The following is a 20862-nucleotide window of genomic DNA, read 5'->3' on the forward strand; positions in this document are numbered from 1 at the left end:
CCAGGATTGTCTGGTAGATCAAGAGCTTTGCCTTTTGGCTCAGCTCCCTTTTTGTCACAATGGTGCGCCAGAGCAAACACAATACCGCTCCCACTGCTCCCATTTTCCAGTCTCACGCTCCATTGTTCGCTCACTCATGAACAAGACCCCCGAAAGACTCCTTCACTTGGGGTAAAGACTCATTCCCTACCCAGAGTATGTTCTCCAACCAGTCACAGCTTTGTCAGTGCAGTGTCATTTCGCTCCGTTCACAGCGATCACTGATTTTCTGATGGAGAAGAAATAGATTGTGGTTATGCAGATTTGCCTACCACCATGTTTTTAAGGGTCACATGTTGTAACCACTGTTTCAGATTAACTGAGGGAAACTCTGCTCTCTGTACACGCACGCTGGCCTGGAGGAAACCATCACAAGATCTGTGGAAAAAAAATCCCACAGCCCCAACAAATTATCAACGCTGAATAAAGAAGCCTGCAGGGAAATTCTGACAAAATATTAACCCCTCTGCCATTTTACACTCATTAAGTGTTTTACAGTGCGTGTGTGAGTTCAATGAACACTGTGTGTAAAAAAACACACTGCCATCACTCTAGTAATATGTGTCATTAGTGTAAAGCAAACAGAGGTCACTTAATACTACTCGATGAATTGCGTTAAACCTTCACTGAATTTAAACTAAAGTGACGAGATGATGAGCGGCCATGTTTACAGTGTTTTTCTCTTTATATAACCATGCACTCTCAAGCCAAAATAAACGTCTTCCTGATTAGCTGCGGTGTCACTGATAAAGAGGACATGTGATGAAGACAGACAGGAACACTTTAATACTTCTGCACTTAAACAAGATGTTGAACAACCGGCTCACTCCTGCTGCAGCACAAACCATACACACAACCCTGTCTCCTAAAACAGACCGCGCTCTTTTTTACTGATCCAACGACACCTAACGACACTGCACGTTTGCCAGTTTATTAACAGAAATAAATGTCAGATATCTTGATCTTAGTTGTAATTGTGGGGGTGTTTTGAATGGAAAATTCAAATAAAGCAATCAAACACTTTTGGCATGTTTCTTCCGACTCACCTTGGCACGGCACGGCACGGTTAAGTTGCGTTTCCACTAGCATAGTACCTGGTACCAGGCAAGGTTCCAAGCAAGCTGAGGCGATACTATGCGTGACGTCGTCAGACTGCTGGCCACTGAATGGTCAGAGTGCCATCACAGGAAGAGCCGTCCGACATAAGAATCAAGCCGAACAATGCCGAACTGTAGATCAGTTAAAAACACTTAACTATCCTAAAAATGTAGGTTAATCTCCAACAACTACCAGGGAAATGTCTAAAATCTCAATATTTAACAGAGGAGTCTGGTGTATTCAGCGACAGCACTGCTGATTGCGAGCTGCATCACCTGTATTTCAGTCCAGTGACTGGGTCATGGAGGAAGTACTGAACAAATATTTTTAATTAACTCATTCTAATGATTCAGTTACATTGAAAACAACTGCTTTACAAGTCACTAGTCACCCGTTTGTGTGTGTGTCACACGTAAAACCGCATAAGTCACCGCAGTTTCATGCAGCCATGCAGTGATGACTCCGCCCACGTTGAGTAGGTACTATTTTTGTGTGAAAACCAACCTAAATTGTGCCGTGCCATGCTGTGCTGTGCTGTGCCGTGCCGAATCAAGTCGAGGCGAGCTGATACCATAGTGAAAAAGGGCCATTTGGCAGAATGGAAACTTCCTTCCAATGCCACTAACTGGTTTGGTTTGGTTTGTTACAGTACGGTATGGATAAAAATTTTTTTTGCATTTCCATTGGGAATAGTACCAAAATAACCATCCCCAACCGTTTAATTTTATGGCACTTTTCCCTCTGGGTACCAGAGTAAAATGGTAAGGACAGGGTGGAGCTAGACTGGCTCCATCTACTAAAAACTACTGAAGTGATTTCCAGGGGTAGTAATTAATTTTTCTTTCTTTATTTCTTTCTTTCTGTCTTAGTTTGAGTCTTGTATGTCCATGTGGGCTGTGCATGACTGACACTTCCATCCATCCATTATCTACGGCTTTATCTTGAAAAATAAAAATCAATCACGGACAGTACAAAGACTTGTTTGTGGATTTAATGTAAGTCTGTGCTCCGAGTCACAGGAGTTGACAAAGGGACTGATGAGATTAATGGAGCAGCGAAGGGGTGACATGGAGGAGGACAGGACTGGGACCTGCAGCCATTGTGTCCTAGTACAATATCTGACTTCCTTTAGATGCCAGACACCACAAACACATGCATGCACATACATGAGAGTTGAATAGCAGGCAGCAAGGCACCAGGCCCATTTCCTCTGGAGATGCAGATGACGGCGTGAGAGAGAGGGAGGGAGAGAGAGAGAGAGAGAGAGAGAGAGGAGGCTGGTACAAACTGCAGTCTCAGGCTTCACTGATTTCAGACATTTATCTAGTGCACACATCTGTCTGCTGTCTCTCTATCACTTGATCTGGACAGAACCACTCGTACACTCGCTCATCTGTCTCTGTCTCTTTGTCTCTCTCTTTGTGCTGTGCCATTAGGTGATCACAGTAATACAATAACTGGACTTTTACAACCACCTCACATTCAAACAAGTGTCGCTCAGGATCAGTGGAAGAGGAAAAAGTGCCTTGCTCATTCAGAGCACTTCAACTGCAACTTCTGACGAAGGGAGCAGTCCCTTCTTAAGAATCCTTCGGGTCATAATCCAGCTGCATCTCCCTGTTTCTGCATCCAAATACAGGTAAAGTGCGTGAAAGTCTCTCACAGACATACACAAGTATTTGTATTTAGTTCAATTTAAAAACATTCAGATAATTGTATCCCTGTCTTGGTGAAAAATAGTCCATTGAGATGTTTCTACGCTGCAAAATCTCCACTGAAACTTACATTTGTGACATTTCTTCAGTGCATCTCTGAGTGCTCAGCAATGATGTACAGTATTTGGCATAAAAGGGAACTTTTTACGCCTCAAAATTATTGCATATAATTATAAATTCATTATGGCAATAGGATTTGCACAATGAAGTTAGAGGACAATAGCAGGTTTCTGTAGTCTGGAAGAAGGTGATGGAGAATCTTCAATATCAGTTATTTCACTGGAAATCTAATTCATTTTAAAGTAATAGTTTGTGTGTTCATTAAAAGAGTGATGTCCCAATGTGAACTATTAATATGCTGACTGGCAAACTCTTATAAAGTTTTCTAAGATTTATTTCTAAAGAGTTAAAGTTCATCCGATTGACATCCTCAGGTCAGCGGATCATCGTTAATTATTTTACAAGAACAGCAAAAAAAAGAATGTGTGTGTGTTATCAAGACAGGATACAGGACAATACTGAGTTCTGGATGTAATGGGTGTGCACACAGACACACACACACAAAACAAAGGTCAGACGAAAGTCTATACAAGGAAGTAATATTGTTATTCATGATGTTGGCAGCACTTGAGAAATATGTATACACACACCAGTCCTAAAGCGGTAACAAGTACAGACACACACACACACACACCAATAGACATAACAACCTATCTTTGTGGGGACACTTTCTCTCAGCCTTGCAACTTTAAAGGACTTTTTTAGCCCGGTTAAGACCTGCTTTTACTTAGTTGTGATGATAAAGCATAGGGTAAGGGGCTAGGAAATGCATAATGTGAATAATGTGTCCTCGCTAAGATATAAGAACAAGTTTGAGTGACCTTGCAGGATATAAATACAAGTACACACACAGACACACACAGTTTGTTTAAAGTAAGAAGGTTTCACAAAAACAGGATGGGAGGGCCAAATGAAGGGCATTTCATTAAAAAAAAAGGGGGACACTTGAAAGTAAAAATTTGAAATTATCCAGCTCTAAAAATGCAGTTTTAATTACTCATCTGAGATTAGGATGATTTGTGCAACAGAAATTATGACCTGGTAATAATCCACCAGCATCTCAAACCGTGGATTTTGGTTTAAAAACATGTAGTTGGAGAATAGTTGATAGATAGTGATGATGCGTGGTGGTGCACAACGAGTGATTAGACATGAGGCCATCACATACTGGCACCAAGAATATACAATCCAGCCAATGAGATTATAATCCAGTTTAGTGTTAGTCATGTTGGAAGGTGAAAGAAAAATCTATAGTCTTTTGTGAAACTGGTCTCCTCTATCATCCTGAACAACTCTGCCAGAAACACAGCAAATACAGATCATCAGATATCCACCTCGCTTGAATTAAACTGTTCTCATGTCAATGCTGCTGTCCTGGTGTTACTTAATGTCACAGGGATTTTAGTTTTAGCACCTGGGAAATTGTCGTTTTAAAGAAGTTGTTTGTGGATATTATCAAGTCCATGGATTGTCAACAAGTTGGACTTAAGATAAATCATCTTGATTTAAATATATTAAATCACTATTTCCTGGTTTACAATCATTTAACTCCACTATATGATGTAGAATATTTTTAAAAAGTAATATTGAACTTTTTCTGAGCAAGATTTCACATCGTTGTGAACACTGCTGGGCGTAGGCTTATTTAAAAGTGTGTGTGTGTGTGTGTGTGTGCGTGTCTTATCTTAATCCTGTGATGCTCTCCCTCCACCACTGCCCTGACCCCATTAATAAAAATGTCTGTGCCCATGTCTTAGTTTAGCTTCTCTCTCAGTTCCCACACTCGTCATCTGTCTGTCTCCAGGGAAGGAAAAAGTAGACATCTACTGTAAACAATGCTGCTTACCACACACACACACACACACACACACACACACTGCTAACCACCCACAAAAATACGACATTAAAATACTTTTCCACAAAATGTAGTTATTTGTACATATCGCAGGTTTTTTTTCCAACATTTCCACATACTTCTCTTGGAGCATAACGATGGATATTTATCTCCACAGTTGTATGTAAACAAGCTTTGTTCCCTGAATATTAGCTGCTTCTTTACAAAGGGACCTGTAAGCTGTGTGATCTCTGCGTGTTCCTCAGGTGAGTCCAGAGAAGAAGAGAAAAACCTGTGCTGAGCTTTTATCAGCCATGGCAGACTGGAGTCTTCTGGGAAACTTCCTGGAGGAAGTACAGGAACATTCTACCTCTGTGGGCAAGGTATCGATCACACACACACACACACACACACGCACAAGTTTGCACAGCATTCATAGGGAGGACACTCCCCAGACATAATGCTAGCCCCTTATCCTAACCTTAACCATCACATCTAAATGCCTAAAGCTGACCCTAACCCTAACCTGAACCTAATTCTGACCCTAAAACCAAGTCTTAATCCTCAAAAAGACCTGTGAGGAACAACCAAAATGTCCTCACTTTCTCAAAATCTCACAAAGACACAAGAACACACATTTTCACCCAGATATAAAATATAATTAACTTGCACACACTAATAAGAGCTGATCATTTGCATTATTTCCACCTGATGTTGTTTGATTTAGGTTTCTGCTCCACAGGTGTGGCTGACCATCCTGTTTATCTTCCGCATCCTCGTGCTCGGGACGGCTGCCGAGTCATCCTGGGGAGACGAGCAGGAAGATTTTAACTGCGACACAGAACAGCCAGGCTGCGAGAACGTCTGTTATGACCGAGCGTTCCCTATAGCACATATACGATACTGGGTAATATGAGATACAGCTTTACATTGTGGTGATGTGATGAATATAGTCACGAAACCTGATGTTAGGAGTGCGGGGGATAGTGATCTTTAAGAACATGTAAAAGATGATAATCTGTCTTCTGCGGTGATGTAACATCAACTGACTTAAAAGACTGCACTGATTGTTCTGAGTAACATCATGACAGCACAGACTACACAGCGAGCTTCAGTGAACAAAATTACACAACATCCTCCACAATTTACTATCCTTTATTCACCAAACACTTCTGTTGGGACGTGACGTTTACTTTATTGCGTGCAGTTTCATGCAAGAAGAAGATTTATTCATGCGGCACATCCTGCAACTTATTCTACAAAACCCCCCAAATCATCCTAAAATTAGAGATTTTAAAACAGTATGAGAACTTTACCGTACGGTTCTCCTCAGGTGAGGCATTGATCCCTGATCGAAATATTTGTGCTTTATAACGTACCAATGAGAGGATCACTTCAAAGAGCTCAAGGAAACATCGGGAAACTAAATGTGCGCACTTTGATTCCAACAGAAGAGGAACCTCTTCAGGAGCTGAACTAAATAATGCACTTCTGATGCATCGTGTAAGCTTTTCGTCTGCTGTGTTTGACCAAAGAATCATGTTTCAAACGCCCCTTTTCCACCTATGGTCCCAGCTCGCCTCAACTTGGCACGGCACAGTTTTGGTTTTCCACTACATAATAATGTGGGCAGAGTCATCACTGCAGCCGTGACTTCGTTTTATACGGGACACGCGCAAACGAGGGACTGGTGACTTGTTGTTTTCAGTGTAACTGACTCATTAGAATCAGTTCTTTCAAAAATATTTGTTCAGTACTCCCTGTGTATGTCTGGCTTTCAACTTTTATTGATTGAATACGATTTTCAACACCTGTCAGTACACTGTAAAGCAGTGCATATTGTAGTGAGACGTCCAACGGATGAATACTTTTACCCAGCACTTTTGAAACCCCACTCAGGCTTATGGTTAGTGTCTATGGCACTTTTAAAAACAAACTGACGCAACTGGTTGCGGTCATGTCTCTTCCTGTGACGGCACTCTAACCAATCAGAGGCCGGTGGCTGGCGACGCCACGCATAGTGTCGCTGTGGGGCGAGGCGAAAGTTGTTATCACTATGACATCACACGATTCTCTGCATGCTATAACAGCAACACTAGATTGGCATCACCATACTCCACTACTTGTAATAGGTCTGGCTCATATTATGGTCTATTTAAGCTACTTTTTTGTTTGCAATGACTGTATAGTAATATTTACAGTAGACGATGTGCACATGGCTCGCCTCAAATTTGTTTCCCCTCTTTGCTAAGTCAGATTCAGGGAGTATTTTTTTAGTATTTCATTTTGATAAATTTCGTATTTTAGTTTTAAATCCATTTTGATGTCACACTGTGTGATTCCCAAACATCCGGGTGTCTCATCTCCTTCCAGGTGCTCCAGATTGTGTTTGTGTCCACTCCCAGTCTGATCTACATGGGCCACGCCATGCACACTGTTCGCAGGGAGGAGAAGAGGAGGAACAGAGAGGAGGAGGATGAAGACGGAGGTGAGGGAGAGGACGACCCAGGAGGGGGTGGAGGAGGAGGAGGGAAAAAGGGCGGTCATGCAGAGAAGGATGATGAGAAGGACAAACGAGAAGGTTCATCAGCTGGCCGGGTTCGTCTGAGGGGAGCTCTGCTACAGACCTACGTGCTGAGTATTCTGATTCGAAGCATCATGGAGGTAAAGGCTCGTATTAGCTACTATTCCTGTCAGGATGTTATGCCTCTTTTATGTCATTATTAACTGAGCTGAATCCCTCTAAGGATGCAGCCTACATAACCTGAAACAAGACAGTTTGTTGTTCATATACCTTCTCTTCTCAAAGATACATTTGTCCCAAGCAATTAATGACCCCTATGTTTTGTTGAGATCAAGGACTTGAGGAATCAAGAACAAGAAGGAGGCAGTAAAGCAACATTTAGGATGTCATCTTCTGACACAAACTGGCCTTAAAATGCAGCCTCTGAAGGACACAGTGCTGGATTGAGACTCATCTTATTACTGCATAATTGGGTCTCACTCATTAGCACTGGGCAATACATCATTATTTCATGATTTTCCAATTGTAAAGCCTGTTGCAGATACTGATATTGATGCATTTTGTCAAAATGTACAATATTTAAAGTCATAACTTAACATCACTTTCATTTTAAGCCTGCTAATTTGTGTAACAGTAGAATTTGACCACACAAAAAGCCAAAAAGAAATTACACCAGCTATTATCTAACATTAAAGGCAACAACTGTACTGTATGTTGATCATCATAAACAGCTAGAATACAGAAATAAAGGCAGGTATTTTATTTTATAGTAGAATATATCACTGTATTTACAATGTTATATGAGAAGTCCTGTAAAATGAGCTCAGACAAACAGCCTGTGTCCAGCCATTATTGTCTAATTAGTTCTTAATTGAGTTTCATAATACTATCATAAATACTATGATATCTGTAACTTACAATTTTACAACTGTACAATGTTCTCTTTGACTACAGTAGACGAGCACTGGGAGAAATCGAGCCAGTGTCAGTGTCCCCTAAAAAGAGAGAGATCATAAAACACTATCTGTGTCCTTTGAAATTTATGGTTGCTCTCATAAAATGTAATGTCTTATCTGTGGTATATCTGATACATGATAGAAATATATTTATACGGCATGTGATCATTTAATTTCAAACCATAAAAACCAAACCAAAAAGTGTAAATGTGTATTTTACATTGTTCCTCCCTGCAGGTGGTGTTTCTGTGTCTCCAGTACTTCCTGTATGGAATCTTCCTCCACCCTCTCTATGTCTGCAAGGTAAAACCACAAATCCAAATCATTTTTTCCTGGGCAATGGAATATCAGGCCAAAACCTTTTTTTTTTTTTCTCTTCCAAACTAAATGTTTTATCTTTAAAGCAAAACTATCCAATCTTGTAAAAATATGAGGTCTTTGGCTACTCGTGTCTTAAAACTGCTTCAGTCAGAAAGAAGAACCCACATTTGTGAGCTGACTCACAAAAGTCACCTTGTCTTTCAACTTTTAATACACTCCTTAATGACATAAATGTGCACAAGATGCAGAGGATAAAATATGAAAAAAAAAAGCTTTGAACATTCAACTTTTTCTTTTAAGTTTTGAGAATGAGCCGAACATATAGTAATTGTTATTTTACGGACATTTACTCTCAGAAATTGTAGTAGTAACGCTGCATCCTTTTTCTATCTACGTGTTTTTTTTTCTTTTTCAAAAAAGTGTATTGGAGGTTGGATGTGTGCAAAGAGAAATTAGCAAAACATTGTTCGCTTAGTGAGCAGGTCAAAAATACCACTGTCTAAAGATATGAAGAGGAAGGTTGATAGTGAGTGCAGGGCACCACAAGACAAAGTATGGCACCTTCAGTACGCCCCTTTTCCACCTATTCTCCCAGTTTGCCTCGGCACAGCACGGTTTACGTTGGTTTTTCCACTACAAAGTAGTACCTACTCAACGTGGGCGGAGTCATCACTGACACTGCCGCTTTGTTTTACATGCGACACACACACACACACACACACACACACACGAGTGACAAGTGACGTGTAAAGCAGTTATTTCAGTGTAACTGAATCATTAGAATCAGTTAATTCAATATTTGTTCAGTTCAGTGCTATAAGCGCTCTGTCTTTCTCAGGCCTGGCCTTGTCCACACCAAGTCAACTGTTACGTCTCCAGACCGACAGAGAAGAATGTCTTCATCGTGTTCATGCTGGCCGTGTCCGCCGTGTCTCTGGTCCTCAGTGTGCTCGAGCTGCATCACCTGGCATGGAGACACTGCTGCAGGTATAAGACTGTTTTTAGACTGCATTTGAAATAAAACCATAAAGTCAGGCAGATTTAGTGGTAAATGAGAAAATTGGCCCCTGTCCTTAAATAAATAGGCCCCACACGACACTCACAAGTCCTCCACCAAGTTTGCTTTGTTTCACTCACCAACAGCGTTTACGCTTCATCACATATGGATCACATTGTTGTTCTATAATTGGTTCTTTCAGTGATTATGTTGAAGCAGCACTGCTCGCAGCGATCCACAAGCACCAAATCTATCTCGAGTCAAATCGACTGCACATGTTCTGCCCATGCTGTTACAGAGGAAGGGGAACTGCGCTAATTTTACACATAGATTCGATTTACTCAACATGACAAGTGTGTGTGTGGCTACGATCAAAGCTTTGTTAAGTCAGATAAAATGAATGTCATGATTTTATCAGCGTTAGCTCAGATTTGGGCTCAGGGACTTAAAACTCATGGCAGAAAGCCAGTGATACAAGTAGGGAGGATGGGGTTTGAAAGATATTGACATAATAACAACAGGGTTAGGGAAGGTCTGATAATAAACATTTTTCGTATTAATCTGTCATTTTTGGGTCCTTGATATTATAAAAGTACATTTCATATTTGCTGGAGTATCCCTTTAATAGGCTAACATATCTGATTCACCTAAATAAAACCGCTTTGGTCTTAGAGTAAGGTTTTTTTCTGAAATAGGAAATTCTGGATTTCTGGCAAGTTAAAGGAATGTGATTTGTCATGAGATGTTGACCAACAGTAATCAGTAAAAAAAGAAATAAAAAAAAGTTCAAAGAATAATATTTGTGTGCTTGTGGGAAGAAAGACTAGAAAATGTCCTTGATATTTAAAGAAGAACAACCCTGAGGGTTTTTGCAAGTGTTTTAGCTTCAGTAATTCACTTAATTGACTTAGTATTAGTTTTGATTTAAAAAAAAAAAAACCCAATAAAACCTGCAGTTTAATCGCACACTGATTTCCCCTGATGTCATGTGGAACTAGAGCCAATTCAGCATGACATGTTCAAGATCACCCTGCTGACCCTCCTGTTCCTCTACAGTCCCAAATCTCTGAAGATGACAATCACGTGAGGGATCAGCAGGAAAAATTGTATTTTATTTTATTTTATATGTGGCCCCAATACTTTTCCGTACATTCAAGCCAAGGGTCCACTAGTGTGAAATTTAAAACATTTAACACTTGAGAATGAAGCATAAACCATGGAAAAATTTCTATAAATTAATCACCTTCAATAATAAAGCATGTAATCCATTAAAATAATTACAATTGTGACTATAAATTCAATTTAAAATGTGAAATTCTGATGTTACGACCCAGCTTGTGAGGGGAAAAGGGAAGCAACATAATAACGATTATAGAGATGGTAATTTCTTAAATTAAAATGTATTCAACAGCAGCAGTTAAATGGTGCGAATTGCAGGCATATTAGGTGTGATCAGGTGACATGTCAATACCTCATGCGACCATGCTTAAAAGAAACGGAACTATTCCTTTAATTACACTAAAGAGCTGAAACCCTTTGTTGCAGGAAGATGTTTCTCACGAGGAAAGCCGCCACTCCTGCTGAAGCCTCTCTGAGCCGACAGCTCTCGCTGTCTCCTCCACCACCAACGACACCACTTCCAGACTTCTCCCAGTGCATGATTGGCTCCTCACACTTCCTGCCTTTGCCGTTCCCTGCCCACCGTCTGGCCAACCAACAAAACTCAGACAACATGGCCACTGAGAAGAACAAAATCGCAGCCGCAGTAGAGGAGGTAAACCTCCTGCAGATGAGCTGCTACTCGACCGGGTGGCAGAACGCCAGTCCAAATCAGATCCAAGATGGAGGATACCTGAGGTCTGACACTAACTGCTACAGCCCTCACAGCCACAACAGGGGACCAGAGGGGCTGCAGCTGTGTTCCAATGGAGGACTCTGTCAGAAGGACAAGAGGAGATTCAGTAGATCCAGTGGAGCAAGCAGCCGAACGAGAGCGGACGACCTCTCAGTTTAGAAAGAAGTCAAATTCAACATCTGCGTACAAAAAAAAACACCCCAACGACATGAATATGAGCCTTTTACACCAGGCTATTATACACACACGGCGTGTGCAGACTACCTGTTTACCATGAACTCTAATTTAGTCTATTGGCCTTTGTTTTCCTGTTTAGTCTCCACTGAGCCACTGAAAAGAGTGACCCTGTCCTCAGATCAGGACTACTCATCAGACTATTACACACTGTGAGACAAATATTGGACAAACCACACGTCGCAATTGTTTCCACCAACTTTCACGGGCTTTTGGGGCCTGAAGGTCCACGCTACAAGAAGGCCAACCGTTGCACACGTAGGCCACGGCCAGCACATTACACTGTTTATTATTATTATAATATGCAGTGACATTTGCGGTGATATACAGCAGGCGAACAGGATATCTTAATGAGATGTCAGCTTTAAAAAACATCTCATTGGTCTTTTTTGATGGCTAAAAATGGAGATATCCTCACGTTTATTTACTAATCACTGCTGTGTACTGGCTGTTTTACAGTGGATGAATTCACACAGGAAACTTGTATCCGCGGAGGTCACGACACGGGGTGACGGGGGGGTTTCGGAACGTTTTTGATCCCCAAATCAAACATGTTTTACCTGTGGTCTGAGCCCAATGCACTGACTGACTGAATACGACTGTGGTAACAAAGCAATAACTGCTTTTTTAAACTTGTTTATATAGATAATTCCTTCCATGTGTGGTAAACTGGAATACTAACAGTGAGTCTAATTTACAGTATTATGGTCATTTCTCATTATGGCTGTGACTACAGTGATGATACAGTGTGATTGACAGTCAGATTGTCATGCAGTGTAATGTACTTTGGCAACTGTGTGACAAATTCCACTTTTCTACACATTATAAGTTGATTACTGTCATTACTGATGATTTCATTTTTTTCCACCTACATTGTACTTTTATATTTATTATTCCTTTGAATGATGAGAATGTGTGTTTATAAATGCTCTGCAGGTAAAACCATGAACAATGTGTTCACCTAATGCTGAAAGATATTGAGTATAATTGCCTTAAGTGTTTGTTTTTCTAATTAAATGTGCAGAATTTGCTAGTAGCAGTCGATGGATTGCCATGATATTAAAGAAAACTATAAAATCTGACGATTCACAGGCAAGTGTTGGAGGTCTTTGTTGATTCTTGAAATTCTTCATTGATATTTCTGTGCAGCAGACGGTTGATATATGCTTTGACGTCCTCCACTGGCAGTGTGGCAACATATTAACTTCCTGTTGTTTTTAGACACTTTTAGTTCAGTGGTTCCCAAGCAAGCGTCATTAGCCTGTTCTGTTTCTAAACAGAGAATGCGAGTGATGGACAGACATGAGGACAGACACAGACATGAGGACAGATATGAAGCTGCTGAGAGACGAGGAAAAGGTTTTAGTCAGGGTCAAAATAAATAAATGTGTGACCTGCCTCTTCCCATGGAAAATATCTACTTTGGAACAAGGGCTGATGGGAGAATTCCCAATAAGGTCATATGAATACTTGAGGAATGTTTGGGAACTTTCCCGCGTCATTTCCATCTCCTGCTCAGATATATTTATGCACCACAGTCCTGGTACATGTCTGAGCAAACACTTTGGAGTGGATCATCAAAAATAAAATAAAATAGAATAGAATGATTGGCTGAAGGGCCACCGGGCGGACTAGTGGTTAAATGCAGAGGTAGAGAATGGATGCATGAATGAATGACTGAGAATCAGCTGAAGGAAGTGAAAGAAACTTGGTGTCAAAAGGAATAATGAGACATAGAATACGATATTTGATGGGATTTATCTACATTATATTCTATAAACACTCCTCATAAAACTTACTGCCTGTGATTGGTGCTTCAGTGTCCGTCCTGTATGGAATCTTCCTCCGCCCACTATATACTATAAAACTATATAGAGCACCATCTGCATGGAGGAGCCTATTAAAAGCACTTGTTTGAGGCTAAAGACCATCCTGATAACATATATAACAAAGTGTGACATGTGCTGCAAAATCACAAAACGCTGTTAAACACTTACAAAGTCTGTGCCAGTGACTATTACCTGTTCCATTCTTTGCCATGCACTCTATGACAACTCTGTTTGCAGATAGCAACCTCTTGTGGCCAAACACCATAATGACTACATTAAAACTAAAAGGCAAGATTTTCCCATAGTGACATTTATTTCAAATAAAATGTTAGTGCATGGGAATGTTTTATCATTGAGCTTCAAAACAATTATAGAAAGACATTATACATCACAAGAACTACTACATACACACATCTCTGTTGTCTTTGCCTACCACACTGTGTCGTTCCCTAAACCGTTTCGCTAACTTTAACCATCACAACTAAATGCCTAACCCTAATATTTAGCCTAACCTTGACCTAAACCCAATTCTAACCCTAAAACCAAAGTCTAAATCTCCTCACTTTTCAAAAATGTCCTCACTCTTTATGGTTTATAACTTGTTGGTCCTCATAAAGACACAAGAACACACACACAGGTGATGCTTAGCCACAACCACTCAATGCTTAACCTAACCACAATTAAAATCTTAGCCCTAACCTCTCAGAAATAAGGTTCTGCCTCATTAGCACCAGGTTTCGGTCTCTATGAGCACTAGTGGTCCTCACAAAGTCAGTGTTTATGCCAGAAAAATGTCCAAAAGTGGTGAAAAAAACAAGCACACAGACACACACACACACTTTTCTGTAGTTGAGAGGTCAGAACTGAACCAATAAACCAAAGCCTCACCTTCTTCTTTAAAACAAAAGTCTAATAACAAAGGCTGCAAAACTGTCCTCCCAACAGCATTTAAGCCACAGTTTGTCCCAACACACACACAGAAAGGCATGTACAGACACACGTGTGCATACAGCCAGCTGTAAACAAGTGTCTCTCCTCTGAGACAAAAATACATTTGACATTTGATCCAAACATAAGTGTTATTTTTAAACAGCGTGTGCAGTGTTCTTTAATTTCCTGCATAGATGAGTGCATTTACTTATGTAGCCTATGAGACAGTGTGCAGGCAGATCCACCCAGGTTCTTGTTAAGTGGACTTTGATCATGGGGAAACATGACAGGACACAGGACCTGTCTGTGCTGGCCTCAGCTGACTCTTCCCAGAAAGACCTCACAAGAGGTGTGGGCTTATCTAACACCATCACACTATATGAGCTCACTGTATGGTTATATGGCCTTCACTTTGCACTTATCTTATCTACGATGCCTGCATTTACACAGGTCAGGAAAATCTCTAGGGATGTGCAGCGAGCAGGTTGTAAAACAGAAAAGATGAAGACGTCAAAAGGTTTTTTTTATCCCGTTTCGAGAGTCATTAGATCAGGAGTGTTAAACTCAAATGACCATGGGGGCCAATGAGCAGCTAGCCTGGTGAAAAGGGGGCTGGACTAGAGACAAAAACGAGGGAAAAATCAACTGCTCATTAGCAGGTGCACAATATGAAACTTAAACTTATACCACAATATTGCATCATGATATCGCAATAAAGATATCCATGGTGATATTTCATCGAAATTTCAAAGTAAAAGTGCTTGTTCTGACATGAAATGATGAATACTACACAGTAAGAGCATATTAATGATGCAAACTAAATCTACTCCTATCAAAAACAGATAACTAAATCTGAAATGAAGTGAATAATAACGTGAACAACCACAATTATAACACCATACAAGCTCATAATGTTGAACTACATTTAATAATGCAGTAATTGCAATAGCAATATTTAATATTGCTACAAAATACTGGTAGCAAACATATTCAGTATTATATTCTGTTAATATTCTTTAATATTCTATCACCTCGGTCACACACAGAATGTGTCTATCTAAGGGGCAAGTGGTCTTCGAGTCATTTTAAGAAGAAATTTAATTAATTAAACTTACACATATAATAACATAAGTTGGATTTAAAAAAAAAAAATGATTAAGGGAAAGGAGGGAGTATATATTACAGTATATTACATGAATATTACAGTTATAAAAACACTCAGGCAGACACGTTTCTGGATGTTTTCTTTTAATTGACCCTTTAAGCATCCTCTCCACAACCACGCAAAATATCTACCACATTGTCATACTTGTGCATGTGCATACAGTATATTGCTGTGTATACCGGAACACCAGACAATTCCATCAAAAATACTTTACAGATTCAGTTTACAATAAAATAAGTTAAAATCATATTCTTTCAGGCCTGTGAAACCAGGTAAATAACAACAATCTTTCTTCAGTCCAGATGATGTCCTTGGTAGTTTGTTCCTTATAGTATACAGTACCGGTAATTACACAACTTTGTTAGGCATGGTGATTGTGTGTCTGCTGATTTCACAGCGAAGTAGTGGTCAGTTTGAAGGCATTCATATCGACTGTATCTAAACCGCACAATTCTTAGCTGCAAGGAGTCACATCATGGGAAAGAATATGAAGTCGGAGGAACCTGCAGAGCATTACTGGCAAGTGGAAGCTTCTGATGGTCAACATTTAAAAACAGACAAGAGAAAGATGGAGAACATTCACTCCATCAGTATTTGTAAAAAGATCAGAAACTCCACTTGGCGTGGGAGCCGGAGTAGATCGAGTATAAGCACCATTTAACCAGCAACAACATCTATCCTCTGTACCATTATCATGCAACTGATATGAGATAACTTTTGGATATACAGTTTTAGAATTAGCTTGATGGACGATGGCTTGTCTAGCAGAAAGTACTACACATTATAGATAAGGTTATTCAATTTTTTCTTTTCCTGTAAGCCAAAATATAGATTCACAAAGACAGACTGTAGTTTTTATGTTTGGCCACTTGAAAGACCGATTCATCTGACCGTAGGTGGAGGGACACTTAAATGTGAACTCACAATAAGTCCCACTCTTTTTTACTACTCAAACCCATTTAGATGTCTCTACAAACTGACTAAACATAGAAACTTATTTATCGTGGACAAGCCTGAAAATAAACAAAAATAAAATAACGTTATATATTCTTCTTAGGACTTGTTCACGATGTTGCAGATTTAAGGTATGCAATGAGGTCCTGGCGCTCTCCCTTCTTCTTGATGCCAGCAAAGATCATTTTGGTTCCCGGGATGTATTTCTTGGGATTTTCCAGGTACTCCATCAGGGTGTCTTCACCCCACACGATACCTGTGAAAGACAAAGCGGTGATGAATGCTAGATAATAGCCCTCTATTATCTGAGCTCAAAGCAGGAGGGGAACAGATACAAGTGGCTAGAGGTCAACTAATGTAAAACCCATATAGCATAAAAGTAGTGACGAAACAAACAAGTCAGAAAATTCAACAATAATAGTGGCAACTCACTTAGGATTTGCTGTGTTTCTTTTTATTATCACTTTTACTTATATCTCTGTAGGCTTCAGTTCAGGCCTTTAATTAATTATATATATATTGTTTTCATAAACATACTCTCATATATTACATATATAAATACAATAAAAGCAACAGATAGATAGAGCTCTAATAAAAGACCATCTTTGAATTAATGTAACTATTTCTAATTTACACTAACTCAAACTACAGTTTATAGTTAGAATTACTACACAGTAATCTTCAATAGTGAGGCATAGGCAACTGTACTCGCTTGAGATAAGCTGAAGATGATTCACGTCTCATCAAAGACGCTTCTTCAGCTTTGACTAACTGATGGAAAAACTCAAGTATTCTCTGAAGGTTGGAAACCCACGTCCAGTTGCTTCAGCTAACTACTGAAGAAGACTCTGACCTGGACGACTGAGAGCCTTCACAAACACACTACACTGTAAATAAAGATCTTTAGCTTCAGCTCAGACATTAATCAATATCCAGAGGAGAGGGTTCATCGACGCACCATTTAACCACCAGTAAGTGAACTTACCTTTACTCTTGTTGGCATCTGTGTACGAGAAGCCATCTGCCTGCCCGGTCTTGCGACCGAACAGACCCCAGAGGTTGGGGCCAACCTTGTGCTTGCCATTCTGCTCTACTGTGTGGCACTGGGCACACTTCTGGACAAAAGCCTTCTTTCCCTTTGCAATGTCACCCATCGTCAGCAGATACGAGAGATAGGACAAACTGAAAGAAGACAAGAAAAAAGACAAATTGGTTAAAATATGTGAGTGAGTATGTGTATGCATGCAGACCCGTGAATGCAGCTGCACGTTTTCTATTCATAGTCCTTGGACAGGAAGCTCATAACTGTTTCACACGCGCCATGTTGTGCAGAAGGTCGTTTAAGGTGACAACTCTATATGAGCAGTTCTCTCTTTATCCTGCCTCCAAACAGTCGTGTCACTGTACGGAACGTTGGCACAGTGCCGAGGTCATTTCAAACAAATCGGCCACCAGGGAACACGGGTAAAGCACGTTCACCAGGATCCCGTTGCCTCCTCCTTACGTCATTCTCACGCTGTCGAACGCGCCTGGTTTGTTGAGTATATAACTGGTTCATTCACAACCGGAGCCAGATCACGTGATACGTGAAACCGGTGTTGCGGAAAACATCATCGCTTGTTTTGTCCTCAAATGACTAAAACCGTCACTGAAAAACTACCTCATAAACTAAGCCATACTATTATCACATCATATTACAATTGAGACAATATGACATTTACGTAAATATCTGTTTAATGCTTTAAACACGGTTTAAGGGAAACATTTTTACGAGGGGTACCAGTTTCGTTACACCACCACCGGCTTGAGCGTGTCCTCACCTAACCTCAGTGTTCACCCAACGGCACACAGACAAAGCACGACTGCCAAACACCTAGTGTTTCGACTATTCATGCAGAAATACAACACTAACCACTGCCATATGTAATATACAACTTATACAAAACAAATAGTTAACGTATAAGTCACCATGTCAGCTAAATAACTACATAAGATTACTGACGTATAAGTTCCAGGGTGCTATAACACTGTAATTAGTCAATCAATTCATTAAAGATAATATACAATAATTCATTTGGATAATATGTTATTCATGGTACCGCAGCTCAGGAAGAACCTGACCAATATGGCGGGCCACCTTCTCATACAGCACCAAGGACACGCAGGACAACTTCCATCACAAAGTAAAAGCATCTTCCCCGTACACACAGACGATTAGTGTGATATTAGTTTCTGTTTGACAGCGCGAACTGGTTTTATCAGTGAGGTTGGTGTCATGCGGGTGTGTGTAATACATCTAAGCCGTCAAGGATGCTTCAATGTCGGTGTCTGCATTTCGCGCTAGACGCTGCTACGATAACCCCACCGCTACCACGAGAACACCGGGGACGTGTGGTTTGATTGAATGTCTTAATAAAAAATGTTTACTATTAAAAGTCACTGTCAAATAACAGCCCAGGCTTACTACTTATGTTAACGTAACGAGCTATTCACCAACATGGCCGCTAACTCAGGCTTCTATGGAGGGCTTACCCATTCTAGAGAATTCTGTATGAAACGGTATCATTCTAGATGACATAGCGACACAGTCGGCAACTCCTTACTACAACCATTCACCAGAGAGACACGAAAAAACATACCTTTAAGTTAAGATGTGTCGAGTTAGAGCCACGCCGTCCGTAGTCGCTTCTTCTCTCCTCCGTTTAACGGTCTCACTGACGGGCGTAAAGAAGGTCACTTGCTGTGGAGGTACCGGTTTTTGACGTCACCACCCAATCACGTGCTGGGCGATTACATGTGAACCGTGACGCGTTCCCGTTACACCGGCCAAGTCCCATTTCAACATCAAAATCCCTTTGAAGTCGCTCGACTTTCGACAGCATGACATTCACATATAAAACGAGGGTGTGAATAAAAAAGACCTAATTGAAAATAGCAAACATCGTAGGAGAGCAGACGAGGGTCTTGATTAGGAAACGAAGTGTGATTTTGTACTGGTGCCTCTCGTGGCATTCCAGAGCATTCATTATAGTAAAAGGCACCTGCTGAGGATGCCTTATAAGGATCCTCAGCAAGTGAACAAACTCACTATGTTTAAATACCTATGTTTAAACTCTGTTTAGTTACAAATAAATACATAACTTGTGCTTTTTTACGTATGTCTTTACAGTTTTTGCACTGAAACACTTTTACTCTTCTGTTCAACACGGAAGCATTTGGCTTTTCTTCATCTAATAAACTCACTGTCCAGACTCTCTCCTCACTAGACCCTAACCCTATCTTAACATTATACCACCATAATAAACAGGTGAAAAGAATCTTTGTTAGGACCCATAGATTACTAACATTATTGTGAATGCCACGTCACAATCCACGCTATTGTTTCCCTGCCTGGTTCTTTTTACCAGACTCTGACTCAGACTGACTCGCCCACCAATTGTTTCATCCCTATTGTACTTCCTTCTTCCTTACAGTTACCTTCTCTGTGGTAACCAGCCGAAGCTAAATTGGAGTGCCCCCATATTCTAGCCTTTATGGTAGAACCCTCAATACAGCTAAAATCAAGCACTTATGCCGACATCCGGTTTTCAAAACAAAACGTTAAAAGGTGTACTATGCAATCCACAACAGGAAAGGGAAATAAGAGCACTAAATGTCAGGGGATTCGTGTTTTTCTTTTTTAAGTTTTTTTTTTTTTTTAAATTTGGGCCTATTGCAAAACATAAAACAAAAGTATAAAAACAAATAGCTTCATAATTTCTGGCAATGGTGAATTTATATCACATCAGGACACGTCTGAATATCTACATTCTGAAAATTTAAAGCCCCACATTTGTCTATAAACTTTATTATAATTTTTTTTGGAAATGATGTAATATAAAAACAAATTGCTCCATAATGTCTGGCAATGACTCACATATCTGAGTCCAGGACATCCACACATTCAGAAAATAACTCTGATTTTTTGTATAAGCTTAAAGAATTCCAAATGTAGTGTCCCCTATCTGTATATTCATGTGACGCAGATCAGAAAATTAGATGCGCTATAAAAAAAAAAACACTAGCTCCATCATTTCTGGTAATGACTTACATATCTGAGTTCAGGACATCAGTGATGACCCACATTCAGAAAATCTATCAGGTTTACTGTATCATTTTAGAGAAATTTTACAATTTATTTCCAAATTTGTATAATAAAAATGTCAAATTTGGCATAAATGTTTGGTAAGGACCTACAAATCTCCAGGTCCAGGACATCAGACATTACCTACATTTTGTTTTACTGTATCAAAATTAAAAAATATCAAAAACGTTCACCATCTAAATATTATTCTGTGATTTTAAATGACAT

At 40.0% G+C, this 20862-nt stretch overlaps 2 protein-coding genes across 3 annotated transcripts; one reads left to right on the forward strand and one right to left on the reverse strand.

Moving 5' to 3' along the window:
• Positions 1-2448: 2448 nt before the first annotated feature.
• Positions 2449-12724, forward strand: LOC122781885 (gap junction alpha-5 protein-like). Of its 2 annotated transcripts, XM_044045960.1 has the most exons (7): positions 2449-2776; positions 5013-5129; positions 5489-5653; positions 7120-7410; positions 8464-8529; positions 9386-9534; positions 11090-12724. In XM_044045960.1, exons 2-7 carry the CDS (start codon positions 5061-5063, stop codon positions 11556-11558), a joined length of 1209 nt encoding a protein of 402 aa, XP_043901895.1. In that variant the 5' UTR covers positions 2449-2776; positions 5013-5060; the 3' UTR covers positions 11559-12724. The 2 variants fall into 2 exon arrangements, with proteins under 2 accessions (XP_043901895.1, XP_043901894.1); XM_044045959.1 differs by having other exon boundaries at positions 2449-5129.
• A 2899-nt stretch (positions 12725-15623) lies between these two features.
• Positions 15624-19258, reverse strand: LOC122781886 (cytochrome c). Its single transcript, XM_044045961.1, has 3 exons — positions 19151-19258; positions 17497-17693; positions 15624-16767 (listed from the first exon to the last, which is right to left on the reverse strand). The coding sequence occupies exons 2-3, from the start codon at positions 17663-17665 to the stop codon at positions 16622-16624; spliced, it is 315 nt and encodes a 104-aa protein (XP_043901896.1). The 5' UTR covers positions 17666-17693; positions 19151-19258; the 3' UTR covers positions 15624-16621.
• Positions 19259-20862: the final 1604 nt, after the last annotated feature.

This window comes from Solea senegalensis, linkage group LG15 (genome assembly GCF_019176455.1).
Source record: "Solea senegalensis isolate Sse05_10M linkage group LG15, IFAPA_SoseM_1, whole genome shotgun sequence".
Classification (NCBI taxonomy): Eukaryota; Metazoa; Chordata; class Actinopteri; order Pleuronectiformes; family Soleidae; genus Solea; species Solea senegalensis.

Excerpts from the sequence above, each read along its gene's own strand:
- LOC122781885 (XM_044045959.1), top strand. The coding sequence starts at position 5,061 with ATGGCAGACTGGAGTCTTCTGGGAAACTTCCTGGAGGAAGTACAGGAA. Across the intron at positions 5,130-5,488 it reads ATTCTACCTCTGTGGGCAAG|GTGTGGCTGACCATCCTGTT; the intron begins GTATCGATCACA and ends TCTGCTCCACAG. Across the intron at positions 7,411-8,463 it reads TGATTCGAAGCATCATGGAG|GTGGTGTTTCTGTGTCTCCA; the intron begins GTAAAGGCTCGT and ends TCCTCCCTGCAG.
- LOC122781886 (XM_044045961.1), bottom strand. The coding sequence starts at position 17,665 with ATGGGTGACATTGCAAAGGGAAAGAAGGCTTTTGTCCAGAAGTGTGCC. Across the intron at positions 16,768-17,496 it reads AGATGCCAACAAGAGTAAAG|GTATCGTGTGGGGTGAAGAC; the intron begins GTAAGTTCACTT and ends TGTCTTTCACAG.